General features: G+C 40.5%; 1 protein-coding gene across 2 annotated transcripts; it reads left to right on the top strand.

The window, feature by feature from the left end:
- The first annotated feature begins 994 nt into the window (after positions 1 to 994).
- On the top strand, positions 995 to 26,877 carry sta (stubarista 40S ribosomal protein SA). Of its 2 annotated transcripts, none has more exons than XM_071687031.1 (7): positions 995 to 1,119; positions 4,982 to 5,117; positions 12,556 to 12,761; positions 12,912 to 13,070; positions 20,102 to 20,223; positions 24,536 to 24,770; positions 26,777 to 26,877. In XM_071687031.1, the coding sequence occupies exons 2-7, from the start codon at positions 4,985 to 4,987 to the stop codon at positions 26,852 to 26,854; spliced, it is 933 nt and encodes a 310-aa protein (XP_071543132.1). In that variant the 5' UTR covers positions 995 to 1,119; positions 4,982 to 4,984; the 3' UTR covers positions 26,855 to 26,877. The 2 variants fall into 2 exon arrangements, with proteins under 2 accessions (XP_071543132.1, XP_071543133.1); XM_071687032.1 differs by having other exon boundaries at positions 1,118 to 1,177.
- Positions 26,878 to 27,152: the final 275 nt, after the last annotated feature.

Raw genomic sequence — 27,152 nt, 5'->3', positions numbered from 1 at the left:
ATGTGGTATACCGAGGTTGAAGTGCTGTCAGTGGATTGAATCAGGGCATGTGAAGCGTCTGGGGTAAACCATGGAAAGCTGTGTAGGTATGTATATTTGCGTGTGTGGACGTATGTATATACATGTGTATGGGGGTGGGTTGGGCCATTTCTTTCGTCTGTTTCCTTGCGCTACCTCGCAAACGCGGGAGACAGCGGCAAAAAAAGAAAAAAAAAAAATTAGAATATATGCATTTAGTTGCAGAGCAGTTGATGTGTGGAATTGTTTACTTCTTACTATATCTGAGGGTAGAATAATGATTTTTTTTTAGGGAAATAATAGATACAGTAAATTCAATATAAGCTTAGTTAATACCGTGACTACACAAGATTTTAATCATCATACAGGTTCGGAAAAAGAGCTGGTGTTCGAGGTGAACAAGTCTTATATCAGAATGAAAACTAACTGTACACGTGAGAACATGTGTGTGTGTGTGTGTGTGTGTGTGTGTGTGTGTGTGTAGATATTTGCCAAAAGTAAGCCTGACACAGACTCTTGTCAATGACAGCCCGTTCCCAGCAAAAATTATGAACGTTCCATTAATGATACAGATCGGGCGTGTGCCAGGAGTGTCCTCACTGTCACAGGGCGACCCATGTGTAGCTGTAACGTATTAGGATATTCTAGGTGGATGTAAATACTGTGTGAAATGTAAGCATGTGTGAGCAAGAAAATTGACATGCGAATGAGAAAAATGTCAATCTTTGAATGTCAGACACTGAATCTCCTTGAAATAGCTATTCTGACTTACAGCTTATATGTGTTATTCATAATCATCTATGGCAACTTATCGCAGGAAAATGTTTTTTTCTTTTCCCTTGTAAATATTATTGTGGTTACTCCTACACGGGATTCGTTCTCTCAGTAAGATCAGTAAAATTCGTAAAACACTTGAATAATATACTGGACTTCAAAGAAATATGGTGAATATTTCCCTGAAGTAATAAATAATAGACTTTATTTCTAAAAATAGTAAAAACTAAAAAGAATAGTATGTGAGTTTTTAACCACAATTACATTTTATTCGAATGTTATCCAGACCTTTCTTCGCATGGGTCTTCCGTCGTGAGGACAACCGCCGTAAGTTATGAATTTTTGGACACTATTGGGCTAATATATACATGTTTGTGACTTTTGAGTAAGTTGTATCGTACATAAGTAGCATCACTTGATTTTCTTCTAGGATAGGTATTCAGGCAGAGTATTGCATTATCGATGATTATTGATAAATATGTCGCTGAGCTTGACTAACGGCAGTACATGTAAACAAACTTTTTGGTGTCTGGGTGCATCATGGAAAATTGTATATTTATCATTGCTCTTAATTTAGTGTGTTATTTTGCCAGTTGCTCATTGTTATTGGATATTTGTTATTCCTTTATGCACATCTGTTTTGATATGACTACATGATGTTAACGCTTAGGGTACTTCAGCAGATTTCTATTTTGGATTTTTTATGTTATTCGTGTTATGGCTGGGATTTTGGTGATGTGTTGTCAGTAAGTTTTATCATTAGCAGATCGGCGAATTTGACTGTGAAGCCAACGGAAAAAAAAAAGTTGGTGTTAGATATTATGCATCATACTGGTATGTAGTTGTACCAATCGGCAACTCCAGCTAGCATGGGGCGTACAGCGGAACATTGTTTGCATCAGTTTTAAAGCATTTCCAGTGGCAAAATGACTGTTATGTACATCCATCTGTTTGGAAGTTGAGGGGATTTTCCTATGGTTTATATGTTTTTCATATTACCATTAATCACAACGTGTCGAGATATCCCTTCCAACTTTCTCCAAATATGAAGTAGGAACTTAAGTTTTGGTGAGGAACATTCCAAAATGTAGTTGTGTCTGATAGAAATAATCAGAATCGTTTTTAGATGGTCAAAACTCATTGAGAAATTATTTCAACCAAACAAAAAGTAAGTTAAACGCAACCTAACATAGTTCACTGGATGTCTGGGATGATACCTTTCCAGTGATTTCTGTATTATATTGATGTTTGATATGGTGATTGATAGTTTGTATGAAAGCATAGAGATGCCACCCTTGTAGGTATGATACCTAATTTTTCTTATGGTTGCTTTGTTGTTACTATAAGGAATAACAAGAGAGTGAAATTTAGCTTTACTAACTTTTATAACATGATTGAATTACCTCTGGTGAGAGGGTACGAAGGCTAGGGATAATATGTAATCGTATGATACTTAATATTGAAAAGTTTGGAAATTAAAGATGACTTTTTTAATGTTTAGACACTGCTTCTGTGAAGTAGTAGATATATTTACATAATCTTTTGAGAGTTATATAGTATGCCATTAGTGTCCCCCATGCTGTTTAGTCTGGCTGGGAAAGTAAGTAGAATTCAGATGTGAAGAGATATCAGAATTTGCCCTTGAACAGGAGAGGTCTCATAAGCATTAATTCAAACTGGATTTATGCAGACATATGATCTCGCCCAGAATGTTTGCAAACCTTGGGATAAGTTGGATTCAAACATTTAGTGATGATGAAGGAAGATAGGGATTTTTAAACTGTACAATTTTTCTTGTTTAGTTACAGTGTTGTTTGCTTTGTGTATTAGCATAGACTTTAAAAAAAAGCTTTAGAAACTGAACAAGAGCTAGGTGAATGATTTTAGTCAGATGTCTGTATGCCTGTCACGCTCTTAATCTATTGTGTAGTGCGAGGATGTTGAAAATGACACTGGGAAGCCATAGATGTCCTTTCCGTTTGTTTGTTGTTTGCTTCTGTAAATCAAAACATGTATTCGAATGTTTTTCATTTTTTGTCTGTTTACCTCAATTTTTTCCTTCAAATCTGTACCTACTTTACAAAAATTTTAAAATCAATTCTACAGGTGCTACATCTAAAATCCCACACCATATCACTTCTGCGCATTGTATGAGAAACATTTGTAGAAACAGATGGATTTGTATGTAGCACTTATGGATCTGGAGTTGACATAGGATTGATAGAGATGATTTGTGGAAGCTCTTACTAGTATATAGTGTGGGAGGTAAGGTGCTAGATGCAGTGAAAAGTTTTTACCAAGGATGTAAGTTATGTGTAAGAGTAGGAAGAGAGTGATTGGTTCCCAGTGAAGTTCGGTTAGTGGCAGGGGTGTTTGATGTCCCCATGGTTGTTTAATTTGTTTATGGATGGGGTGGTTTTGGAGGTAAATGGGAGAGTTTTGGAGAGGGGCGAGTATGCTGTCTGTTGTGGATGAGAGGGCTTCGGAATTAAGTCACTTGTTGTTCGCAAACACTGCTCAGGTGGCTGATTTCAATGAGATATTGCATAAGTTGGTGACTTGAGTTTGGAAAAGTGTGTGAAAGGAAAAGGTTGAGAGTAAATGTGAATAAGAGCAAGGTTGATAGGTTTAGTAGGGTTGAGGGACAAGTTAATTGAGATGTAAGTTGAATGGAGAAAAACTGGAGGAAGCGAAGTGTTTTAGATATCTCAGAGTGGACTTACCAGTGAATGGAATGATGGAAGCAGAAGTGAGTCAAGGTGGGGCAGTGATAAAGAATGTTTGGAAGGAGAGAATGTTATCTTGGAGAGCTAAAATGGGTATGGTTGAAGGAATAGTAGTTCCAACAATATTATTTGGTTGCGAGTCACGGGCTATAGATAGGGTTGTACAGAGGAGGGTGGATGTGTTGGAAATGAAACATTTGTGGACCATATGTGGTGTGAGGTGGTTTGATAGAGTAAGTAATGAAAGTCGAAGAGAGAGGTGTGGAAATATAAAGTGTGATTGAGATAGCAGAAGAGGGTGTTGAAATGGTTTGGACATATGGAGAGAATGAGGGAGGAAAGATTGACAAAGAGGATATATATGTCAGAGATGGAGGGAACAAGAAGTGGGAGATCAAATTGGAGGTGGAAGGATGGAGGGAAAAAGATTTTGAGCGATCAGGGCCTGAACATACAGGAGGGTGAGAGGTGTGCAAGGAAGAGAGTGAATTGGAATGATGTGGTATACCAGAGTTGCTATGCTGTCAGTGGAGTGAACCAGTAAATGTGGAATGTTGGGTAAACCAGGGAAAGGTCTGTGGATGTGGATAGGGAGCTGTGGTTTCGGTGCATTATTACATGACAGCTAGAGACCGAGTGTGAACGAATGGGGCCTTTGTTGTCTTTTCCTAGCGCTACCTCGCGCACATGAGGGGGGAGGGGGTTGTTATTTCGTTTGGCGAGGTGGCGATGGGAATGAATAAAGGCAGACAGTATGAATTATGTAGATGTGTATATATGTATATGTCTTTGTGTGTATATATATATGTATATGTTGAGATGTTTAGGTATGTATATTTGCATGTGTGAACGTGTATGTATATACATATGTATGTGGGTAGGTTGGGCCATTCTTTCGTCTGTTTTCTTGCTCTCCCTTGCTAACTCGGGAGACAGCGACAAAGCAAAATAAATAAAAAATAAATGTATATATATGACTAGAATGATGTCCCTTGCTTAGGGATCAGGGAGACTACAGTGTAGAGGTAATTTGTCAAGGTTTTGTTTAGTAAAGGTAAAAGAATAGATTCACTAAGAAAGTAAATTCCAAATTTAGAGTAAATTCTGGGAAGAAAATTTATGTATTTGCTGATGGGTGTGCTGAGATCAGAAGGCTTTAACTCAGTCTCCTGCTGATTTTTTTTCTTTTCATGTATCCTTTTGTTGTCCAGTCTTGATTTTTGTCACCTCCTTGCTACTGGGTGTATGTTTTGATTATACAACCCCAAAACCCATTATATATATATATATATATATATATATATATATTTGGAGTGAGAAGTTCCTTGATGAGACACTTTTTTATGTACAGTCATATTAATGCAACTTAGTCATGGGTAACTTCACTCTCAGAATAACTTTTTGCAAGGGGAATCTGGCATCAACATACTATTTTGAACTCTAATTACTTTCCATTGATTTAGATCATGTCGGGAGGACTGAGTGTTATGAGCCTTGAGGAAAATGATGTTACGCGGTTCTTGGCAGCAACGACTCATTTAGGTGCCAGCAATGTCAGCTTTCAAATGGAACAGTATGTCTTCAAGAGGCGTCAGGATGGTAAGTATGAAATTTGACTTACTGTTTTATACTTTGTTCTTTATTTGTCTGTGAGAGCATGCAGTAAGTTAAGTATCAGGAGCTTTAGTTAGCTGCACTTTCATGTCAACCTCTTTGTACTATCTGATGTTATATAGATTTTGATGTAGGCACATATGAGGCATTTATCTTTTTTTATTTACTTGTTGATTCTAAGAAAGGGTGATAATGAGTGGTAGACTTTCAAAAATTGTATATAACCCAAATGTTTGATGAATGCACTTTTTCCATTCACAAATAAGACAAAAGAGTATTTCATGTTTTGCATCCCAATATGAAATTATAAAAGTAAGAGATATGTACAAACCCATAAGCTGATGTACATAGTATGGTTGTGGTGTATGGCAGAAATTACTGCATAGATCCCATAGAGGTTTGCTTTGCAGATGATGGAGTAGATGCTTACTTCCAGAAAGATATTGGCCCCCTGGGCTGAAATTGTTTTGGGAGTGTGTACTTGTAAAAGTAAGGTACTTGTACAAACAGGTGAACAAACATACTTATGGCTGTGGTAAAGTCTTTCTGCTCTTTAGCTAAGGGCATTGCTAACAGTAAGTTCCTCTTCCTTCCTTCACTTTCCCGTTTTGAGGGTAATATATAGCTGTATCTCCTGTAGACAAAGCATTTCACTTTGGATCCTGTTTATTCTCTAACTCAACATTGGATTACAATAACATTATTTCACTCCCTGATGCTCCTCTTCATTATCCTGTTCCTCTCCCTGTAATCTCTTTTGGTTGTCTAAAAAGCACTTTTTTCTCTGGACACTAGCAAGGCTTATGGTCCCGATGGCATTCATCCACATGTAATGAAAGTGTGTTCATGTGAACTTGCACGTGTGCTTACCCATTTGTTCCGCTTCTCTTAACAAACGAACATTTCCCTCTTGGAAGCATGTGATGGCACATCCCATCCCCAAGAAGGATGATGGTTCTAATCCCTGTTGCTGTAACATCTACCATTTCCAAAGCCTTTGAATCCCTCTTCAACTCCCATATCCTTAGACATTGTGAATGTCTCCTCTGTTCACCAGTATGGCTTCTGTAAGGTTAGATCCACTGGTGATATTTTTTCCTATCTTGCTAATGTCTGATCATTATCCCTGAATAATTTTAGGGAATCTCATGTAGTTGCTCTTGACATATCCAAAGCTCTTGACAGTATTTAGCCTCATTTTTTTTTTTTTTTTTCAGTTTTTTTTTTTTTGGCTCCCCTCCCTCACTTTACTTCCTCTCTGGTTGATTTGTTTCCATTTTTGTTTATAGATCATCCTTCTTTGTTATTTTCCTCTCTATCAACTGCAGTGTCCCTCATGGGTATCTCCTGTCACTGAGCTGGAGAGAAATTAATATAATGATTTGATTCATGCAACCCTGGTTTTCTTAGCAACTAATACCTGTGCTGGAGAACATATAGGCACTTGTGATCATAACATGGTTAGGTTTGATATAAGTATTAAAACAGACTCCCCTAAACTGGTGTTATTACCCTAACTATGATAGAGTGGATTATGATGGGTTGCATGATTCATTAAGGAGTCCCACCCTTGATCGTTTATGCATAAAGGAATTATGAGCTAGTTTTAAGCTTCACTTTGTGCACCAACAAGACATATTCATTCACATGCATGACAGAAGCAACAAAACCAAACATAGGCCCCAGATACTGCGATAGCTATACTGCATAGAAATAAACTACAAGCTTAAGGATGAGAAATCAGACTGACCCAAATATTTCGGTGCGATATAACTCGGCTAGGGGGACATGAAAGGACTTATAAAACAATCCAAGAGAGAGTACAAAGTAAGAATATCCAGAGACAGCTTTAGAGATCCAGTAAGATGTATAGTATTTAGATATATCGATAATAAGAGAAGTATAAGGAGTGGGATATAACCCTTAGTAAACAAAGATGGGGAACCTATTATGGATGATAAAAGCATAGCAACTGTATTTTACTTTTTTCACTAGAAAGCAGCGATACAAATTTTGAGATGGTGATAGATAACACTCACAACTTGAGGATTTACCAGGTCCTGATCACTTATATCTACAAGTAATTAAAACTGTCAAACAAGAGGTCCATGCCATTGACTTATATTTTCAGTAAGTTTCACTGGGATGGAGTAGTTCCGCAAGACTGGAGACTGGCAGATGTCACTCCTACTTTCAAAAAGGGAAGCTGCAGATTGCCTGGAAATTACCATCCTATTAGCCTCACATCAAATATATGTAAATTTGTGGAATTGATTACCAGAGACTAAATTGTAGTCTACCCAGAACAGCACAGTCTTATCAGTAATACACAACCTGGTTTTAGAAGGTGGAGATCATGCCTTGCCAACCTCTTCGAATTTTATCGTAAAGTATTTAATACTCTTGACGAGACAAATTTTATCGTAAAGTATTTAATACCCTTGCCGAGACAAAAGCAGTAGGTATTATATTTCTGAACTTATTGAAAGCATTTGACGGAGTCCCCAACGTTACATTGACACATAAAGTCTGGGCCTTAGGGGTTACTGGTTGCACAGGAAATTGCATAGAAACCTGGTTACATAAGAGGCAGAGACTCTAAATGAATGGTGAATCATAACTATGGTCACTTGTTTCTAGTGGGGTTCCCAGGGATCTGATGTAGGGCTGAATAACTTAGTATCCAAATTTCCAGGTGAGATAAAGATTGGCATTGCCACATTAACTGAAGGAAATAGGTTAAGATTATAAGAGGATCTAGATGAAAATGCGGAATGGCCTACAAAATGGCAAATGCAACTTTTATCATCAATGAATAATGGATGTTACGAGTAAGAAACCTCTACAAAAAATATGATTATGAACTGATGGGCCACAAGATTCTCTTCACTGTAATGAAGCTGCCAAGAAGGCAAGTAGGATAGGATTTATCTGCAGAAACTTTACTTACATAAGCAAGGATGTGATATTGTCGCTATACGTAAGTCTAATTTTTTTTTTTTTTTTTGTCGCTGTCTCCCGCGTTTGCGAGGTAGCGCAAGGAAACAGACGAAAGAAATGGCCCAACCCACCCCCATACACATGTATATACATACATCCACACACGCAAATATACATACCTACACAGCTTTCCATGGTTTACCCCAGACGCTTCACATGCCCCGATTCAATCCACTGACAGCACGTCAACCCCGGTATACCACATCGCTCCAATTCACTCTATTCCTTGCCCTCCTTTCACCCTCCTGCATGTTCAGGCCCCGATCACACAAAATCTTTTTCACTCCATCTTTCCACCTCCAATTTGGTCTCCCTCTTCTCCTCGTTCCCTCCACCTCCGACACATATATCCTCTTGGTCAATCTTTCCTCACTCATTCTCTCCATGTGCCCAAACCATTTCAAAACACCCTCTTCTGCTCTCTCAACCACGCTCTTTTTATTTCCACATATCTCTCTTACCCTTACGTTACTTACTCGATCAAACCACCTCACACCACACATTGTCCTCAAACATCTCATTTCCAGCACATCCATCCTCCTGCGCACAACTCTATCCATAGCCCACGCCTCGCAACCATACAACATTGTTGGAACCACTATTCCTTCAAACATACCCATTTTTGCTTTCCGAGATAATGTTCTCGACTTCCACACATTCTTCAAGGCTCCCAGAATTTTCGCCCCCTCCCCCACCCTATGATCCACTTCTGCTTCCATGGTTCCATCCGCTGCCAAATTCACTGCCAGATATCTAAAACACTTCACTTCCTCCAGTTTTTCTCCATTTAAACTCACCTCCCAATTTACTTGTCCCTCAACCCTTGCTCTTATTCACATTTACTCCCAGCTTTCTTTCACACACTACCAAATTAAGTCACCAACTGCAGTTTTTCACCTGAATCAGCCACCAGCGCTGTATCATCAGCGAACAGCTGACTCACTCACAAACCCTCCCATCTACAACAGACTGCATACTTGCCCCTCTCCCCAAAACTCTTGCATTCACCTCCCTAACAACCCCATCCATAAACAACAAATTAAACAACTGTGGAGACTTCACGCATTATTATTATTATAATGATTGCCATTTCTCACATCAGTCAGGTAGAGGAAAGAATCATACAAAGAAAGTCCCATCCACTCGTATACGCACATATATACATACACGCACATTTTTTTTTTTTTTTTTTTTTACTGTGTTGCTGTCTCCCGCGTTTGCGAGGTAGCGCAAGGAAACAGACGAAAGAAATGGCCCAACCCCCCCCCCCATACACATGTATATACATACGTCCACACACGCAAATATACATACCTACACAGCTTTCCATGGTTTACCCCAGACGCTTCACATGCCTTGATTCAATCCACTGACAGCACGCCAACCCCGTTATACCACATTGCTCCAATTCACTCTATTCCTTGCCCTCCTTTCACCCTCCTGCATGTTCAGGCCCCGATCACACAAAATCTTTTTCACTCCATCTTTCCACCTCCAATTTGGTCTCCCTCTTCTCCTTGCTCCCTCCACCTCCGACACATATATCCTCTTGGTCAATCTTTCCTCACTCATCCTCTCCATGTGCCCAAACCACTTCAAAACACCCTCTTCTGTTCTCTCAACCACGCTCTTTTTATTTCCACACATCTCTCTTACCCTTACGTTACTCACTCGATCAAACCACCTCACACCACACATTGTCCTCAAACATCTCATTTCCAGCACATCCATCCTCCTGCGCACAACTCTATCCATAGCCCACGCCTCGCAACCATACAACATTGTTGGAACCACTATTCCTTCAAACATACCCATTTTTGCTTTCCGAGATAATGTTCTCGACTTCCACACATTCTTCAAGGCCCCCAGAATTTTCGCCCCCTCCCCCACCCTATGATCCACTTCCGCTTCCATGGTTCCATCCGCTGCCAGATCCACTCCCAGATATCTAAAACACTTCACTTCCTCCAGTTTTTCTCCATTCAAACTCACCTCCCAATTGACTTGACCCTCAACCCTACTGTACCTAATAACCTTGCTCTTATTCACATTTACTCTTAACTTTCTTCTTCCACACACTTTACCAAACTCGGTCACCAGCTTCTGCAGTTTCTCACATGAATCAGCCACCAGCGCTGTATCATCAGCGAACAACAACTGACTCACTTCCCAAGCTCTCTCATCCCCAACAGACTTCATACTTGCCCCTCTTTCCAAAACTCTTGCATTTACCTCCCTAACAACCCCATCCATAAACAAATTAAACAACCATGGAGACATCACACACCCCTGCCGCAAACCTACATTCACCGAGAACCAATCACTTTCCTCTCTTCCTACACGTACACATGCCTTACATCCTCGATAAAAACTTTTCACTGCTTCTAACAACTTTCCTCCCACACCATATATTCTTAATACCTTCCACAGAGCATCTCTATCAACTCTATCATATGCCTTCTCCAGATCCATAAATGCTACATACAAATCCATTTGCTTTTCTAAGTATTTCTCACATACATTCTTCAAAGCAAACACCTGATCCACACATCCTCTACCACTTCTGAAACCACACTGCTCTTCCCCAATCTGATGCTCTGTACATGCCTTCACCCTCTCAATCAATACCCTCCCATATAATTTACCAGGAATACTCAACAAACTTATACCTCTGTAATTTGAGCACTCAATCTTATCCCCTTTGCCTTTGTACAATGGCACTATGCACGCATTCCGCCAATCCTCAGGCACCTCACCATGAGTCATACATACATTAAATAACCTTACCAACCAGTCAACAATACAGTCACCCCCTTTTTTAATAAATTCCACTGCAATACCATCCAAACCTGCTGCCTTGCCGGCTTTCATCTTCCGCAAAGCTTTCACTACCTCTTCTCTGTTTACCAAATCATTTTCCCTAACCCTCTCACTTTGCACACCACCTCGACCAAAACACCCTATATCTGCCACTCTATCATCAAACACATTCAACAAACCTTCAAAATACTCTCTCCATCTCCTTCTCACATCACCACTACTTGTTATCACCTCCCCATTTGCGCCCTTCACTGAAGTTCCCATTTGCTCCCTTGTCTTACGCACTTTATTTACCTCCTTCCAGAACATCTTTTTATTCTCCCTAAAATTTAATGATACTCTCTCACCCCAACTCTCATTTGCCCTTTTTTTCACCTCTTGCACCTTTCTCTTGACCTCCTGTCTCTTTCTTTTATACATCTCCCACTCAATTGCATTTTTTCCCTGCAAAAATCGTCCAAATGCCTCACTCTTCTCTTTCACTAATACTCTTACTTCTTCATCCCACCACTCACTACCCTTTCTAATCAACCCACCTCCCACTCTTCTCATGCCACAAGCATCTTTTGCGCAATCCATCACTGATTCCCTAAATACATCCCATTCCTCCCCCGCTCCCCTTGCTTCCATTGTTCTCACCTTTTTCCACTTTGTACTCGGTCTCTCCTGGTACTTCCTCACACAGGTCTCCTTCTCAAGCTCACTTACTCTCACCACCCTCTTCACCCCAACATTCACTCTTCTTTTCTGAAAACCCATACAAATCTTCACCTTAGCCTCCACAAGATAATGATCAGACATCCCTCCAGTTGCACCTCTCAGCACATTAACATCCAAAAGTCTCTCTTTCGCACGCCTGTCAATTAACACGTAATCCAATAACTCTCTCTGGCCATCTCTCCTACTTACATAAGTATATACACGTACATATTCATACTAGCTTGCCTTCATCCATTCCTGGTGCCATCCTACCCCATAGGGGTAGGTTGCAGAAAAAATCCTGAAGCCTCTGTTACCCATATACGATACCATGGTTGGAAGAGGTCATTGTTACCCATATATAATACCATGGTGGGAAGAGTTCATATACTCTTACAGCAGGCTGTCCCTGTTGGGTCACAGGGTATGCACTGGGTTTAAATAGTGGCATTGCACCAAGACTTGAATGCCGAGCATTGTACCAAAGTTTAAATGATTGTTGTGCACTGGATTTGAATGGATCAGCTATTTTTAAGTGGTACATGATTGTTTCAGTATTTCAGATTCTGCTAATTTTTCGTAGAACTAGACAGTTATGTGCACCAGAGAAGACAAGATCCATAACATATAACAGTCTTAGACTGGTATCATCAAAATTCATGATTGATTAGTCTCCTAACAAAGAAACTTGGTCACAGGCTGCAGGCTTCAGGAGTAACAATTGCAAAGTTGAGAAAAATGTATTTGTAAGGTATGAGATAATTTGAGTTGATTTGGGTGTATACAGTTTGTCAAGTGCAAAGTTTATTATAACTATACATATTTACAGTCATGAAGATCAGTTTATTTTTCTAGCTAAGATCTTTAGTTTCTAAACTTTGTTTTAATTATTTATTTTTTGCAGGTGTCCACATAATTAATTTACGCAAGACATATGAGAAAATTCTGCTGGCTGCACGTGCTATTTCTGCTATTGAAAACCCAGCAGATGTGTATGTGATATCTTCTCGCCCAATGGGACAGCGAGCTGTATTGAAGTTTGCTAGATACACTGGTGCCACACCCATTGCTGGTCGCTTCACTCCAGGAGCTTTCACAAATCAGATCCAAGTTAGACTTGATTGCTAGTTTTGTAATTTTAGACATCTCTTTCTGCATTTGGTATTTAAACACTACTTTTTGTAAATAGTTACCTATAGAATCGGTGATATCTATACACCTGCAGGCCCAATTTTGACTTCAGGATCTTTTTTTTTTCAGGCTGCTTTCCGTGAGCCACGTCTTCTTGTAGTGACTGATCCTGTCTCTGACCACCAGCCCATTACTGAGGCATCCTATGTTAATATTCCAGTCATTGCATTCTGCAACACTGACTCACCCTTGCGTTATGTTGATGTTGCAGTCCCTTGTAACAACAAGGTACTGTTGAATATGAATGGTGTGTTTATTTAGTGTCTTATAACTAGTGTGGTTTTAGTACCATTGCCACCAGAGGATATTAAATTTTTGTACATTGGATTTGTTATTCATGTGGAGGTACTGCATTGGTATCTAGTTGCATGACCATAGCCATGCATTATCCTGTTTTGAACTTGCTGGGAGTGTTAGTTTTCATATGAGTTTGTGTTGGACATTGTGGAAAATGCATTGCCAATTGCAGTTAGACACTGAAGGGCCAAGGGGGAACATAAAGTGATTACTGTATATGTTTTTTAGAATTTTGAATGTTATGATTAAAAAGTTTCTTCTTTTAGAAATGGAAATACAAGAAGTAAAGTCAGGAGCTGGTGAGAGGACAAGAACTAATGAACGAATAGCTCTACTCTTGAAGCTGGAGTTGTGGGAGTGAGTGATAGAGTGTAAGGAATTGAATTATAGACAGATATGGGTAAAGCTGAAAGTGGATGATGTAAGATGTGTGATTATTAGTGCATATGGACATGGCTATGAAAAGAAGTATGAGAGGCAAGTGTTTTGCGAGCAGCTGAATGTGTGTCAGCAGTTTTGATTTAAGAGACCGGATATAAGTGATGTGTGATTTGAATGTGAATGATAGTAAAGTGACAGTTAAGGGAATAATATAGGACATGGGATACTCAGCGTTATGAATGGAAATGAAGAGCTTGTGGAGTTGTGTTCTGGAAGAGGACTGGTGATTGGGGATTCGTAGTTTAGAAAAGTGGATATACATAAGCATGCATATGTAAGTTGGATAGATGGTCAACAGGCATTATGGGATTTAGTATTAATTGATAAGCATGTTAAAGAGAGACTTTTGGATGTAAATGTGCCGAGAAGAGGAGCAGGTGGGATGTTTGATCACTATCCTGTGGAGGTAAGGGTGAAGATTTGTGGAGGTTTTCGAAAAAGAGGAAACAATATTGGTGAGAAGAGAGTGGTGAGAGTAAGTGAGCTTGGAAAAGAGACTTCATGTGAAGAAATTCCAGCAGAGATTGAGTGTACAATGGCAAAAGATGAAAGTTAATGAAGCAAGGGAGTTGGTGAGGAGTGGGAGGCATTTTGGGAAGCAAATGTTGGGATTTGGGCAAATTAGAGAGGGTAATGAGTGGTGGGATGATCCTGAAGAAAATTGCTAGTGAAAAGGAAAGGAGAGGTATTTTGATGGTACTTACAGGTATTGATTACAGATGATTAGGGGAAATATATAAGAAAGAGTGGCAGGAGGTTAAGAGGAAGGTGCTGGGATTGAAAAAGAGTACAAAGGAGATTTGGGGTGAGTGAGTATCATTAAACTTGAGAGAGAATAAAATGGGAGGGTATTGATTGAGAGGGTGAAGGCATGTACAGAGCATCAGATTGGGGAAGAGCAGTGTGGTTTCAGAAGTGGTAGAGGATGTGTGGATCAGGTGTTTGCTTTGAAGAATGTATGTGAGAAATACTTAGAAAAGCAAATGGATTTGTATGTAGCATTTATGGATCTGGAGAAGGCATATGATAGAGTTGATAGAGATGCTCTGTGGAAGGTATTAAGAATATATGGTGTGGAAGGAAAGTTGTTAGAAGCAGTGAAAAGTTTTTATCGAGGATGCAAGGCATGTGTACGTGTAGGAAGAGAGGAAAGTGATTGGTTCTCAGTGAATGTAGGTTTGCGGCAGGGGTGTGTGATGTCTCCATGGTTGTTTAATTTGTTTATGGATGGGGTTGTTAGGGAGGTAAATGCAAGAGTTTTGGAAAGAGGGGCAAGTATGAAGTCTGTTGGGGATGAGAGAGCTTGGGAAGTGAGTCAGTTGTTCGCTGATGATACAGCGCTGGTGGCTGATTCATGTGAGAAACTGCAGAAGCTGGTGACTGAGTTTGGAAAAGTGTGTGGAAGAAGAAAGTTAAGAGTAAATGTGAATAAGAGCAAGGTTATTAGGTACAGTAGGGTTGAGGGTCAAGTCAATTGGGAGGTGAGTTTGAATGGAGAAAAACTGGAGGAAGTGAAGTGTTTTAGATATCTGGGAGTGGATCTGGCAGCGGATGGAACCATGGAAGCGGAAGTGGATCATAGGGTGGGGGAGGGGGCGAAAATCCTGGGGGCCTTGAAGAATGTGTGGAAGTCGAGAACATTATCTCGGAAAGCAAAAATGGGTATGTTTGAAGGAATAGTGGTTCCAACAATGTTGTATGGTTGCGAGGCGTGGGCTATGGATAGAGTTGTGCGCAGGAGGATGGATGTGCTGGAAATGAGATGTTTGAGGACAATGTGTGGTGTGAGGTGGTTTGATCGAGTGAGTAACGTAAGGGTAAGAGAGATGTGTGGAAATAAAAAGAGCGTGGTTGAGAGAGCAGAAGAGGGTGTTTTGAAGTGGTTTGGGCACATGGAGAGGATGAGTGAGGAAAGATTGACCAAGAGGATATATGTGTCGGAGGTGGAGGGAACAAGGAGAAGAGGGAGACCAAATTGGAGGTGGAAAGATGGAGTGAAAAAGATTTTGTGTGATCGGGGCCTGAACATGCAGGAGGGTGAAAGGAGGGCAAGGAATAGAGTGAATTGGAGCGATGTGGTATACCGGGGTTGACGTGCTGTCAGTGGATTGAATCAAGGCATGTGAAGCGTCTGGGGTAAACCATGGAAAGCTGTGTAGGTATGTATATTTGCGTGTGTGGACGTATGTATATACATGTGTATGGGGGGGGGGTTGGGCCATTTCTTTCGTCTGTTTCCTTGTGCTACCTCGCAAACGCGGGAGACAGCGACAAAGTATAATAAAAAAAAAAGAAAAAGAAGGTAAATATTGTGTAAAGGTTAAGAGAACAGATAGGAATATTGGTGGATGGGGCAAAAGGGAAAGTGATGACAGAGTGATGAAATTAGATGAATTATTTTGAATGACTGTTAAATGTGTTTGAGGATAGTCTGACATATGTAGGATGTATGGTTCTGGGTGGTATGCAAAGTGAGAGAGCTGTGAAGAATGGTTTGGTAAAGAGAGAAGAGGTTGTGAAAGATATGCATAAGATGAAATGTGACAAGGTGGCTGGAGTGGATGGTACTGCAGTTGAGTTTAAGAAAGGGGTTGATTTTGTTGTTGAATGGTTGGTAGGAGTTTCATTGTATGTGTGGGTCATGATGAGGTGTCTGAGGATTGGCAGAATGCACATAGTGCCATTGTACAAAGACACATGGGATGGTTGCGAGGTGTGGGCTATAGATAGGAGGAGGGTGGATGTGCTGGAAATGAGATGTTTTAGGACATGTGGTGTGAGGTGGTTTGATCGAGTTAGTAATAATAGGGGTAAGAGAGATGTGTGGTAATAAAAAGAGTGTGGTTGAGAGAGCAGAAGAGGGTGTTTTGAAATGGATTAGTCACATGGAGAGAATGAGTGAGGAAAGATTGGACCAAGAGGATATATGTGTCAGAGGTGGAGGGAATGAGGAGAAGTGGGAGACCAAATTGGAGGTGGAAAGATGGAGTGAAAAAGATTTTGAGTGATCGGGGCCTGAACATACAGGAGTATGAAAGGCGTGCAAGGAATAGAGTGAATTGGAACGATGTGGTTTACCGGGGTCGACGTGCGGTCAGTAAATTGAACCAAGTCATGTGAAGCGTGTGGGGTAAACCATGGAAAGTTCTGTAGGGCCTGGATGTGGAAAGGGAGCAGTGGTTTAAGTGCTTTTTTTACATGACACCTAGACTGAGTGTGAACGAATGTGGCCTTTGTGTCTTTTCCTAGCGCTACCTCGTGCACATGCAGGGGGAGGGGGTTGTTATTTCGTGTGTGGCGGGATGGCGATGGGAATGGATAAAGGCTGACAGTATGAATTATGCACGTCTGTATATATGTATATGTCTGTGTGTGTATGTATATGTATACGTTGAGATGTATAGGTATGTATATTTGTGTGTGTGGACATGTATGTATATACATGTGTATGTGGGTGGGCTGGGCCATTCTTTCGTCTGTTTCTTTGCGCTACCTCGCAAACGCGGGAGACAGCGACAAAACAAAATAAATAAAAAAGTGAATATATACATATCTTTTTATTATTTTTAAGATATCTCTTCTTGTTTCCCCATATGTGGGAGAGAACTTAGGTTTAAAGACATGCAAAGAATGGTAGTTTTTAAAGAGTAAACATATTACCTTGTGAGAGAGAGGGACAGTCTCTTAATTCATAAGCATTAACTTCATTCCTTGACCCATAGGATGGATGATGCGCATGAAAACTGTTGTATTCATTAACAGCTGAAACCCATGCCTTTTGTAGTAAAGCATATCATGAATATCCAATCTTATGTAGATGCTTCTTTCTTTATTCTTTGTACACAAATTGCTGAGTCCATATGAATGTAAATGCTGCTGTTTTTTCATACTTGATCGCTGTTATGGAGTTAGTGAGGTTTTGCCAGAAACAGATGAAGAAAGGCTGCATCTACTCATTTATTCTTTATCTGTCATGTGTAATGCACTGTAACCAAAGCTCCCTTTCCAGTACCAAACCCCAAAGACCTTTTCATGGGTTTCCTCATATGCTTCACATGCCATGATTCAATCCATTTACCACATCAACCCCAGTATACTGCATCATTCCCTGTAGACCGTGCACACCTTAAACTTTCCTGCCTGTTTAGGCCCTTGTTGCTCAAAATCTTTTTCACTCCATCCCACCGTCTCATATTTGGTCTTCTTGTTCCCTCTACTTCAGACATATATACTCTTTGTTAACTTTTCTCCCCTCAAGCTCTTCATATGTACAAACCATTTCAGCACTCCCTCCTCAGTTCTCTCAGTCATGCTCTTTATTACCACACCTCCCTCTTATCCTTCCATTACTTGATCAAATCACCTCATGCCACATAGTCCTCAAACATTTCACTTCCAACACTTCCACCCTCTGCATAGCTTTATCTGTAGCCTATGCCATGCATCCACATACTGTTGTTGGGATTACAGTTCCTTCAGACATACTATTTTTGCTCCTTCAAATAGTATTATGCCCTGGAACCCCCCCCCCCCCCCCCCTCACCCATGTAGTTCCAGGAATAGATGAAGAAAGGCTACATCTGCTCACATCCATTGTCTAGCTGTCATGTGTAATGCTCCGAACCCACAGCTCCTGAACCATAACCAGGCCCCATGGACCTTTCCGTGGTTTGCCCCAGATGCTTCACATGCTTTGGTTCAGTCCATTGACAGCACATTTACTCCAGTATGCTATGTTATTCCAGTTCTCTCAGTCCCATGCACACCTTTCACCTGCTTTGCGTTCAGGCCCAAATTGCTCAAAATATTTTTGACTTCCTCCTCCCATGTCTTATTTGGTCTCCTTGTCTTACTTGTTCCCTTCACACAGCTATATCCTCTTTGTCAACCTTTCCCTCGCTCATTCTCTCCATATGTTCAAACCATTTTAGCACACCCCCTTCAGCTCTTTTAACCGTGCTTTTTTTTATTACCACACTTATGTCTTACCCTTTTATTACTAGATCAAACCACCTCACACCACATATTGTATTCTAACATTTCACTTCCAACTTATCCGCCCTTTCCCACACAGCCTTATCTATAACTCGTGCCTTGCATCCTTGTTATTTTTGGGAATACTCTACCTTTAGGCATAGCAATTTTATTTCTCCAAATAGCTTTCTGTTTTACCATGCATTCTTCATTGCTCCAAGAATTTTTGCTCCCTCAACCATCCAATTGCTTTCATGGTTCCATTTTGCATGTCCACTCCCAGGTATCTTACAAACTTCACTTCCTTTGGTTTTTCTCAGTTCAAACTTGCTACAACTAACCTCTCCTTCAACCCTGCTAAACCTAATAACCATGCTATTACTTACAGTTACTCTCACCACCTTTGTTTCGCATATTCTTCCAAATTCGGTCACCAGTTTCTGTAGTTCCTCACGAATCAGCCATTTATAACTGCTGTCTCGCTTTCCAGGCCCTCTCATCCCCAACAGACTGCATACTTGCCAATCTCTTCACCTCGTGCATTTACCTCCCTCACTGCCCCATTCTTAAACAAATTATACTGTCATGGTGACATCACAGATATCTGGCATTAGGGTGTAAGTATTTCTGCTTACTTTATTCCTTTTCTATATGCATGTTTTGCTGTTTCCACAGCAGGAACAAACAACGAGTGGCCACATTTCCACATTTATACATGAAGCTGGCATGTATAATGCACCAAAATTAAACCCCCTGTCCATAGGCAATCCACATAAACCTTTCCATGGTTTTCCCTGACCACTTTATATTCCCTGGTTCAGCCCTTGGGCAGTGTGTTGTCTTGTTTACCACATTGCTTTATTGCTTTCTATCCCATGCAGGCCTCATCCTCCTGCATTCTGAAGTCCCCATATTCTGAAGCTTCTTTTAAGACCATCTCTCCATCACCAACATCGTCTACCCTTTCTTGTTCCCTCCACTTCTATCACATACACTCTTGTAGGCCTCCCCTCACTCACCCACTTCACTTGACCAAACCATATATTGATACATCCTCAGTTTTTTCACCCATACTTTTCTGACTACCACACCTCTCACATGTTGTTTCTTCTTCAAATGACCCTCCTCTTACCACATATTGCGTGTTGTAGAAGTGACTAAAAGGGGAGGGAGTGTTGGGCTTGAAATCCTCCCCTCTCATTTTTAATTTTCCAAAGGAAGGAACAGAGAAGGGGGCCAAATGAGGATATTCCTTCTAAGGCTGAGTCCTCTGCTCTTAATGCTACCTCGCTAGCGTGGGAAATGGTGAATGTATATATGAAAAGATTAATTTCAGATACATCCAACCTCTTCCTTTTTTTTCTAGGGCCCATCTTATAATCTGTATGATTGGTTTTCAATAAAGATTTTAGTGTTACATGATGATTATGAATGAGCAGGGACGTAATTCTGATTTATAATGAATGACTGTCATTCTGATTTATATTGATTTTTCTCTTTCCTTGGATTTTATACAGAATAGTGTATCTTGAATAATTGCTTTCCAGAGTCCTCATTCAGTTGGTCTGATCTGGTGGATGTTGGCTCGTGAAGTTCTGCGTCTGCGTGGCACAATCTCTCGTAATTTACCATGGGAGACTGATGTTATGCCCGATTTGTTCTTTTACCGGTGAGTCCAGTACTTTCAGTCCCATTTGATTATTTTATACCCATTTACTGATCCTAGTGTATCCAGGGGTAACCATTTGCATTAGATGGTTCCAGCATTTAATAGTTTGTATGTTTTACTTTTTTTTTCTACCATATCCTCCTTTGCTTCCTCTTGCTTTTTAGGCTTCCTCACCATCCTTTCATAATGTTATTGACTGCATACCTTCGGCTGGTTACTTGCAAGCATATTTTCATTTTATTTGTTTTGCCGTTAGAAGGAAAAATATAGAATCACGTATTATTATCGTTTGTAGGTAGGAGTTGGGAGGTAGCCACAGACCAGAGAGGTGCATTACTAATAGTGCCCACCTGGTTATCATTGTAGGGGGTATTGATGGCAATGTAGTGAGCAAGCACTTCAGTGGTCGTCATACTGCTCTCTGACCAAAGTAGCTGTCTTTTGTTCTGCCTCACATACACTTGGACTGCTGGAATTCTGTCCACAGAACACTTAACAACACTCGCAAAACTCATTTTTCTTCACTCTAGATTTGTCCACTAGCCCTCCCTTTTGGCAAAATGGTAGAAGCAATAGATAGAAGTAGTTGTTCGAAATTTAGACAAGAGCATTAGGTAGAAACATTAGGTGGGAGCATTAGGTTGAAGGAATAGGTTGGAACATTAGGTAGAAGTAATTTCTGAAAACTGCACTAGAGTTACCCTCTGCCAAATCCACTCCCAGATATCTAAAACACTTCACTTCCTCCAGTTTTTCTCCATTCAAACTTACCTCCCAGTTAACTTCTCCCTCAACCCCACTGTGCCTAATAACCTTACTCTTATTCACACATACTCTTAACTTTCTTCTTCCACACACTTTTCCAAACTCAGTCACCAGCTTCTGCAGTTTCTCACATGAATCAGCCACCAGCGCTGTATCATCAGCAAACAACAACTGACTCGCTTCCCAAGCTCTCTCATCCACAACAGACTGCATACTTGCCCCTCTTTCCAAAACTTGCATTTACCTCCCTAACAACCCCATCCATAAACAAATTTAACAACCGTGGAGACATCACGCACCAGTGCCACAAACCAGTATTCACTGAGAACCAATCACTTTCCTCCCTTCCTACACGTACACATGCCTTACATCCTTGATAAAAACTTTTCACTGCTTCTAACAACTTACCTCCCACACCATATATTCTTAATACCTTCCACAGAGCATCTCTATCAACTCAATCATATGCCTTTTCCAGATCCATAAATGCTACATACAAATCCATTTGCTTTTCTAAGTGTTTCTCACATACATTTTTCAAAGGAAACATCTGATCCACACAACCTCTACCACTTTTGAAACCACACTACTGTTCCCCAATCTTATGCTTTGTACATGCCTTCACTCTCTCAATCCATACCCTCCTATATGATTTCCCAGGAATACTCAACAAACTTTTCTTTTTCTTTCAAACTATTTGCCATTTCCCGCATTAGCGAGGTAGCGTTAAGAACAGAGGACTGGGCCTTTGAGGGAGTACCCTCACCTGGCTGAATTCTCTGTTCCTTCTTTTGGAAAAAAAAAAAAAAAAAAAAAAAACCGAGAGGGGAGGATTTCCAGCCCCCCGCTCCCTCCCCTTTTAGTCGCCTTCTACGACACGCAGGGAATACGTGGGAAGTATTCTTTCTCCCCTATCCCCAGGGATAACTCAACAAACTTATACCTCTGTAATTTGAGCATTCACTCTTACCCCCTTTGCCTTTGTACAATGGCACTATGCAAGCATTCCGCCAATCCTCAGGCACCTCACCATGAGTCATACATACATTAAATAACCTTGCCAACCAGTAAGGTTATATAACCTAGCTTGTGCCAGGTACCCATTTTATCGACCAACCCCTAGGTGTGGATGAGTACCTTGGTTGACTGTTGTCCGACTGCTGCAACCAGAATTTGAACCTATGCCCTCGACCCTTGGTTGCTTGTGATTGTGTTTTTTTGTCAGTCTTCTCAATACCTCTTTAGAATCTCTACAAAAGCTCCTTTTCCAACCTCATGTAATTGCACCACCACCACCATACCTATTTAATTTCTTTTCTGAAAGCCTTCCCAAATCTTCACCCACACCTCCATCTGGCAATGATCAGACATACCAACAGATTCCCATATTAGCAGTCACGCCAAAGAGTTTCTCTTGTGCATGCCTATCAGTTAGTAACTTTCTATTCTTTCAAAGATTTTTGCTGTTTCTCATGTTATTGTGGTAGCACCAGGAACAAAGAAAGGCCTCATTCACCTACGTCACATTCTTAGCTGTCATGTGTAATTTATCAAAAGCATAGCCCCCTATCCAAAACCAGGCCTCACAGACCTTTCTGTGGTTAACCCTGGATGCTTCATATTCCCTGGTTCAGTCTGTTGACAGTATGTCGCCTCCTGTATGCCATATTGCTCAAATTCACGTTATCTGGTGCACACCTTCCACCTTCCTGCATCTTCAGACTCTGTATTATCAAAATCTTTTTCACTCCATTCCATCTCCAGTTCAGTTTCTTTTTTATCCCCTCCAATCTGACACACACATTCTCTTTGTCAGCTTCTCACCCATTTTCTGCTATGTCCAGACCATTACAGCACATTCATGCTCTTAACCACACTCTTTTAATACCCTTTCATTACTTACTGCATTACACTACGTCACATATTTCCTTCAAACCTATTATTTTTCACGCATACTCCTTCCTTTGTGCATCTTCATCTGCAGCCTATACCTCACATGCACATAACATCCTTGGGACTAATGTACCTTCAAAACATTTCCATTTTCCCTCACAGTTAATGACTATGCTTTCCATGTGTTCCTCAGTGCTCCCAAAAGCTGTTCCAAATCATACACCCTATTCCTTGCTTGTTCCATTATTCCCTTTGCTGTCATGTCCACTCCCAGGAATCTAAAACACTTCACTTCCTGATTTTCTTCATTCAAACTCATACCCCAACTAACTCTGTCTTTTGCTCTTATTCATATTTATCTTGACTTCCTCCTTTTACACATTCCCAAACTCACACACCAACATCTGCAATTTCTCACTCAAAACTGCCACCAGTGCTGTGTCAGCAGCAGACAAATGACTCACTTCCCAGGCCCTCTCACCTCCTCTCTGCAGACTTGCATTTACCTTCTTTACCACCCCATCCATGAACAAACAGCCATGGTGACATCTTGCACCCTTGCTGTAGACCAACTTTCATCTGGAACCACTCACCCTTGTTAATGTTTACTCACACACATGGCTTACACTTGATAAAAACTTCTTATTGCTTCTTAATAGCTTTCCTTCCTTTGCCTATATTAAAAAATAATGTATTAAGACTTTCCACAAGCCACCCTTATTGACCATATCATAAACAATGCTTTCATAAGACATTCCATAAGGCATCAGCCCTGTCATATGCTTTCTTCAGATCCAAAAATGCCACGTACAAATCCTTCTATTTCCTTAAGTATTTATCTCTCACATTCTTCAAAGCAAACACCTGATCCACACATCTCTACCCTTCCTGAAACCACATTGTTCCTCTGCAGCCTAATGCTCGGTACATACCTTCACCTTCTCAATCACCAGTCACTTACAACTTATCAGTTACACACGGCAAATTTATACCTTCGTAGTTCAATCACTTGCCATTTCCCCCTTTCATTTTATAGATTGGCATCATACATGTAATCTTCCGGTTGGTATGTAATCCAATAATGGCCACTTCAGATCTTTTCCTACTCCATTTATACTTGTGTATGTGTCTTGTTTTAGACCATGTACCCTCAATCACTAGTCTCTTTCATCACAAAACTCCACAAGCTGTTCACCATTTCCATTCACATCACTGTATACTCAGTGCCTCACAATGATACCCTCAACTGCCTTGTCATCTACTTTTGCATTCAAATCACCACTTGCCAATACCTCATCTCTTGTATCAGAACTGCTGAAGTGTTTTACATTTTTCCAAAACACCTCATCATGGCATTCTTGTGGCTTTGTGCGTAAGCACTAATTATCTCTAACCTCTCACAGATCACTTTTATTGTTAATGACCCATTCTCATGCATTCTCACAAATCTTTCAGTAGAATGCCACCCCTTCCTTAGTTCTCACCCAAACACTAACGCCTTTAACTTTTATCTTTGTTTCAGTCAGAGGTAAAAGATCTAGGATGCTGAATATTGAGTTTTGAAATGGAACTTAACTTTGTTTTGTTTACCTCCAATTTTACTTCTGTTTTCAATCATTAATAATTGGTAGATGAAAATTGCTTTGTTGCACAGTGACCCTGAGGAACAGGAGAAGGAAGAAGCTGCCAAGGCAGAGGCTGCCAAGGCTGAAGCAGAGGCAGCAAAAGCAGAAGTGGCTGCTCCAGAGAATTGGGTGAATGATGTAGCTGACACAGATGTAGTAGTTGCTGCTGCTGCTGCTGCTGCAGCTCCTGTTGCTGCTGCTCCAGTAGCTGCTGGTGTTGCTGCGCCTGCTGCAGGAGCAGCTACAGAAGATTGGGGCCAAACTGTAAGTGGCAGTATATTCATTTGTTTTATTTATTTATTATACTTGATTGTTGTTTCCTGCATTAGCAAGGTAGTGCCAAGAAACAGACAAAGAAAGGTACATCCCCTTACCTACACATATTTGTTTACATATACGCTCATACATACACGCACAGATTAAGAAAGTTACATCCACTCACCTACACAAATTTGTGTAGCATTTATGGATCTGGAGAAGGCATATGATAGAGTTGATAGAGATGCTCTATGGAATTTATTAAGAGTATATAGTGTGGTAGGCAAGTTGCTAGAAGCAGAAAAAATATTTTATTGAGGATGTACGACATGTGTACGAGTAGGAAGAGAGGAAAGTGATTGGTTCTCTGTGAATGTCGGTTTGTGGCAGGGGTGCATGATGTCTCCATGGTTGTTTAATTTGTTTATGGATGGGGTTGTTAGGGAGATGAATGCAAGAGTTTTGGAGATAGGGGCAAGTATGCAGTCTGTTGTGGATGAGAGAACTTGGGAAGTTAGTCAGTTGTTGCTCGCTGATGATAAAGCGCTGGTGGCTGATTCATGTGAGAAACTGGAGAAGCTGGTGACTGAGTTTGGTAAAGTGTGTGAAAGAAGAAAGTTGAGAGTAAATGTGAATAAGAGCAAGGTTATTAGGTACAGTAGGGTTGAGGGACAAGTCAGTTGGAAGGTAAGTGAATGGAGAAAAACTGGAGGAAGTGAAGTGATTTAGATGTCTGGGAGTGGATTTGGCAGTGGATGGAACCATGGAAGCAGAAGTGAGTCAGGATTGGGGAGGGGCGAAAGTTCTGGGAGCATTGAAAAATGCATGGAAGGCAAGAACATTATCTCGGAAAGCAGAAATGGATATGTTTGAAGGAATAGTGGGTCCACCAATGTTATATGGTTGCGAGGCGTGGGCTGTAGAAGAGTTGTGCAGAGGAGGGTGGATGTGCTGGAAATGAGTTGTTTGAGGACAATATGTGGTGTGAGGTGGTTTGATCGAGTAAGTAATGAAAGGGTAAGAGAGATGTGTGGAAATAAAATGAGTGGTTGATAGAGCAGAAGAGGGTGTTTTGAAATGGTTTGGTCACATGAAGAGAATGAGTGAGGAAAGGTTGACCAAGAGGATATAGGTGTCAGAGGTGGAGGGAATGAGAAGTGGGAGACCAAATCTCCTCACTTCACCACTACTTGTTATTACCTCCCCATTATCCCCCTTCACTGATGTCCCATTTGTTGTTCTCTTGTCTTACGTACTCTATCTCCTTCGAAAACATCTTTTTATTTTCCCTAAAATTTAATGATACTCTCTCGCTCCAACTCTCATTTGTCGTTGTTTTCACCTCTTGCACCTTTCTCTGGACCTCCTGCCTCTTTCTTTTATACATCTCCCAATCATTCACACTACTTCTGTGCAAAAATCATCCAAACGCCTCTCTTTTACTACCAATCTTACTTCTTCATCCCACCACTCACTACCCTTTTTAATCTGCCTACCTTACACTAAAAGTACTCATTAGGACAGGAAATTTTTTCTTGATTATGGGCATGTAAGCATAATTCATTATAGTATGGTATACTTTTAAGATACAAAGTTCAGTAATGTGCTAATAAATTTCATGAAAGCATTAAGTACCGTAAATTTGTCAGTTGAGGGAATGTGAAATATTGACTTATGGTTGGGAAGATCTTTTGATGGTAGATATAACAATAGCAGACAACTTATTGGAGACAAAAGGAATATGCTGACAGCAGGGGAAAGTGGATGATTACTTTATGATTAAAAAGGAATATTCTGAGTAGTTTCTTAATATTACATAAGCAGGGGAAAGTGGATGATTACTTTTGAGTAGGTAGCCTGAGAGATGGAAGTAATCTTCATTGCAGATGTAGTATATTAAAGTCATTTAGAAAATGTAAGAAAATTGTCTTGAGATAGTGAAATTCAGAATTAGAGTTTATGACTGGCAGCAGTTAACCATTCCAGTTGTACTAATAACATTGTGATTTCAGAGTGATGATTGGGCTGCCACTCCTGCTACTGGTACTGGTGAAGATTGGGGTGGTGCAGCTGATACCGCCACCTGGTAAACATCAGTAAATGCTACATTGAACTTCACAAATTTTATTATCCATTTTTTATACAAAGAACAGTTAAGTTTCATGTCCCATGGAAATCTATAAGAAAAGGTGATACTGGATAAGATTAGGCTTCCAATACAGGAAGAAGCAATACTACTGTGTCTCATTGTAGGCAACTGAGAGGCAGCATCTCATTTCACGAAATAGGAGGATAAGGAGCCATGTGAGATTTTTTTCTCAAAGGTTCAAGCTGTTTTGTGTGGTTGTATGTGATTGTAACCTCTATGAAAAGGAGGGAGAAAGGGAT

The sequence above is a fragment of the Panulirus ornatus genome, chromosome 43 (assembly GCF_036320965.1).
Source record: "Panulirus ornatus isolate Po-2019 chromosome 43, ASM3632096v1, whole genome shotgun sequence".
Classification (NCBI taxonomy): domain Eukaryota; kingdom Metazoa; phylum Arthropoda; class Malacostraca; order Decapoda; family Palinuridae; genus Panulirus; species Panulirus ornatus.
This window is presented reverse-complemented; position numbering and strand designations above follow the sequence as displayed.

Coding starts and splice junctions, on each gene's coding strand:
- sta (XM_071687031.1), top strand. CDS start 4,985: ATGTCGGGAGGACTGAGTGTTATGAGCCTTGAGGAAAATGATGTTACG. Junction 5,118..12,555: donor CTTCAAGAGGCGTCAGGATG/GTAAGTATGAAA, acceptor TATTTTTTGCAG/GTGTCCACATAATTAATTTA. Junction 13,071..20,101: donor CAGTCCCTTGTAACAACAAG/GTACTGTTGAAT, acceptor ATTGCTTTCCAG/AGTCCTCATTCAGTTGGTCT.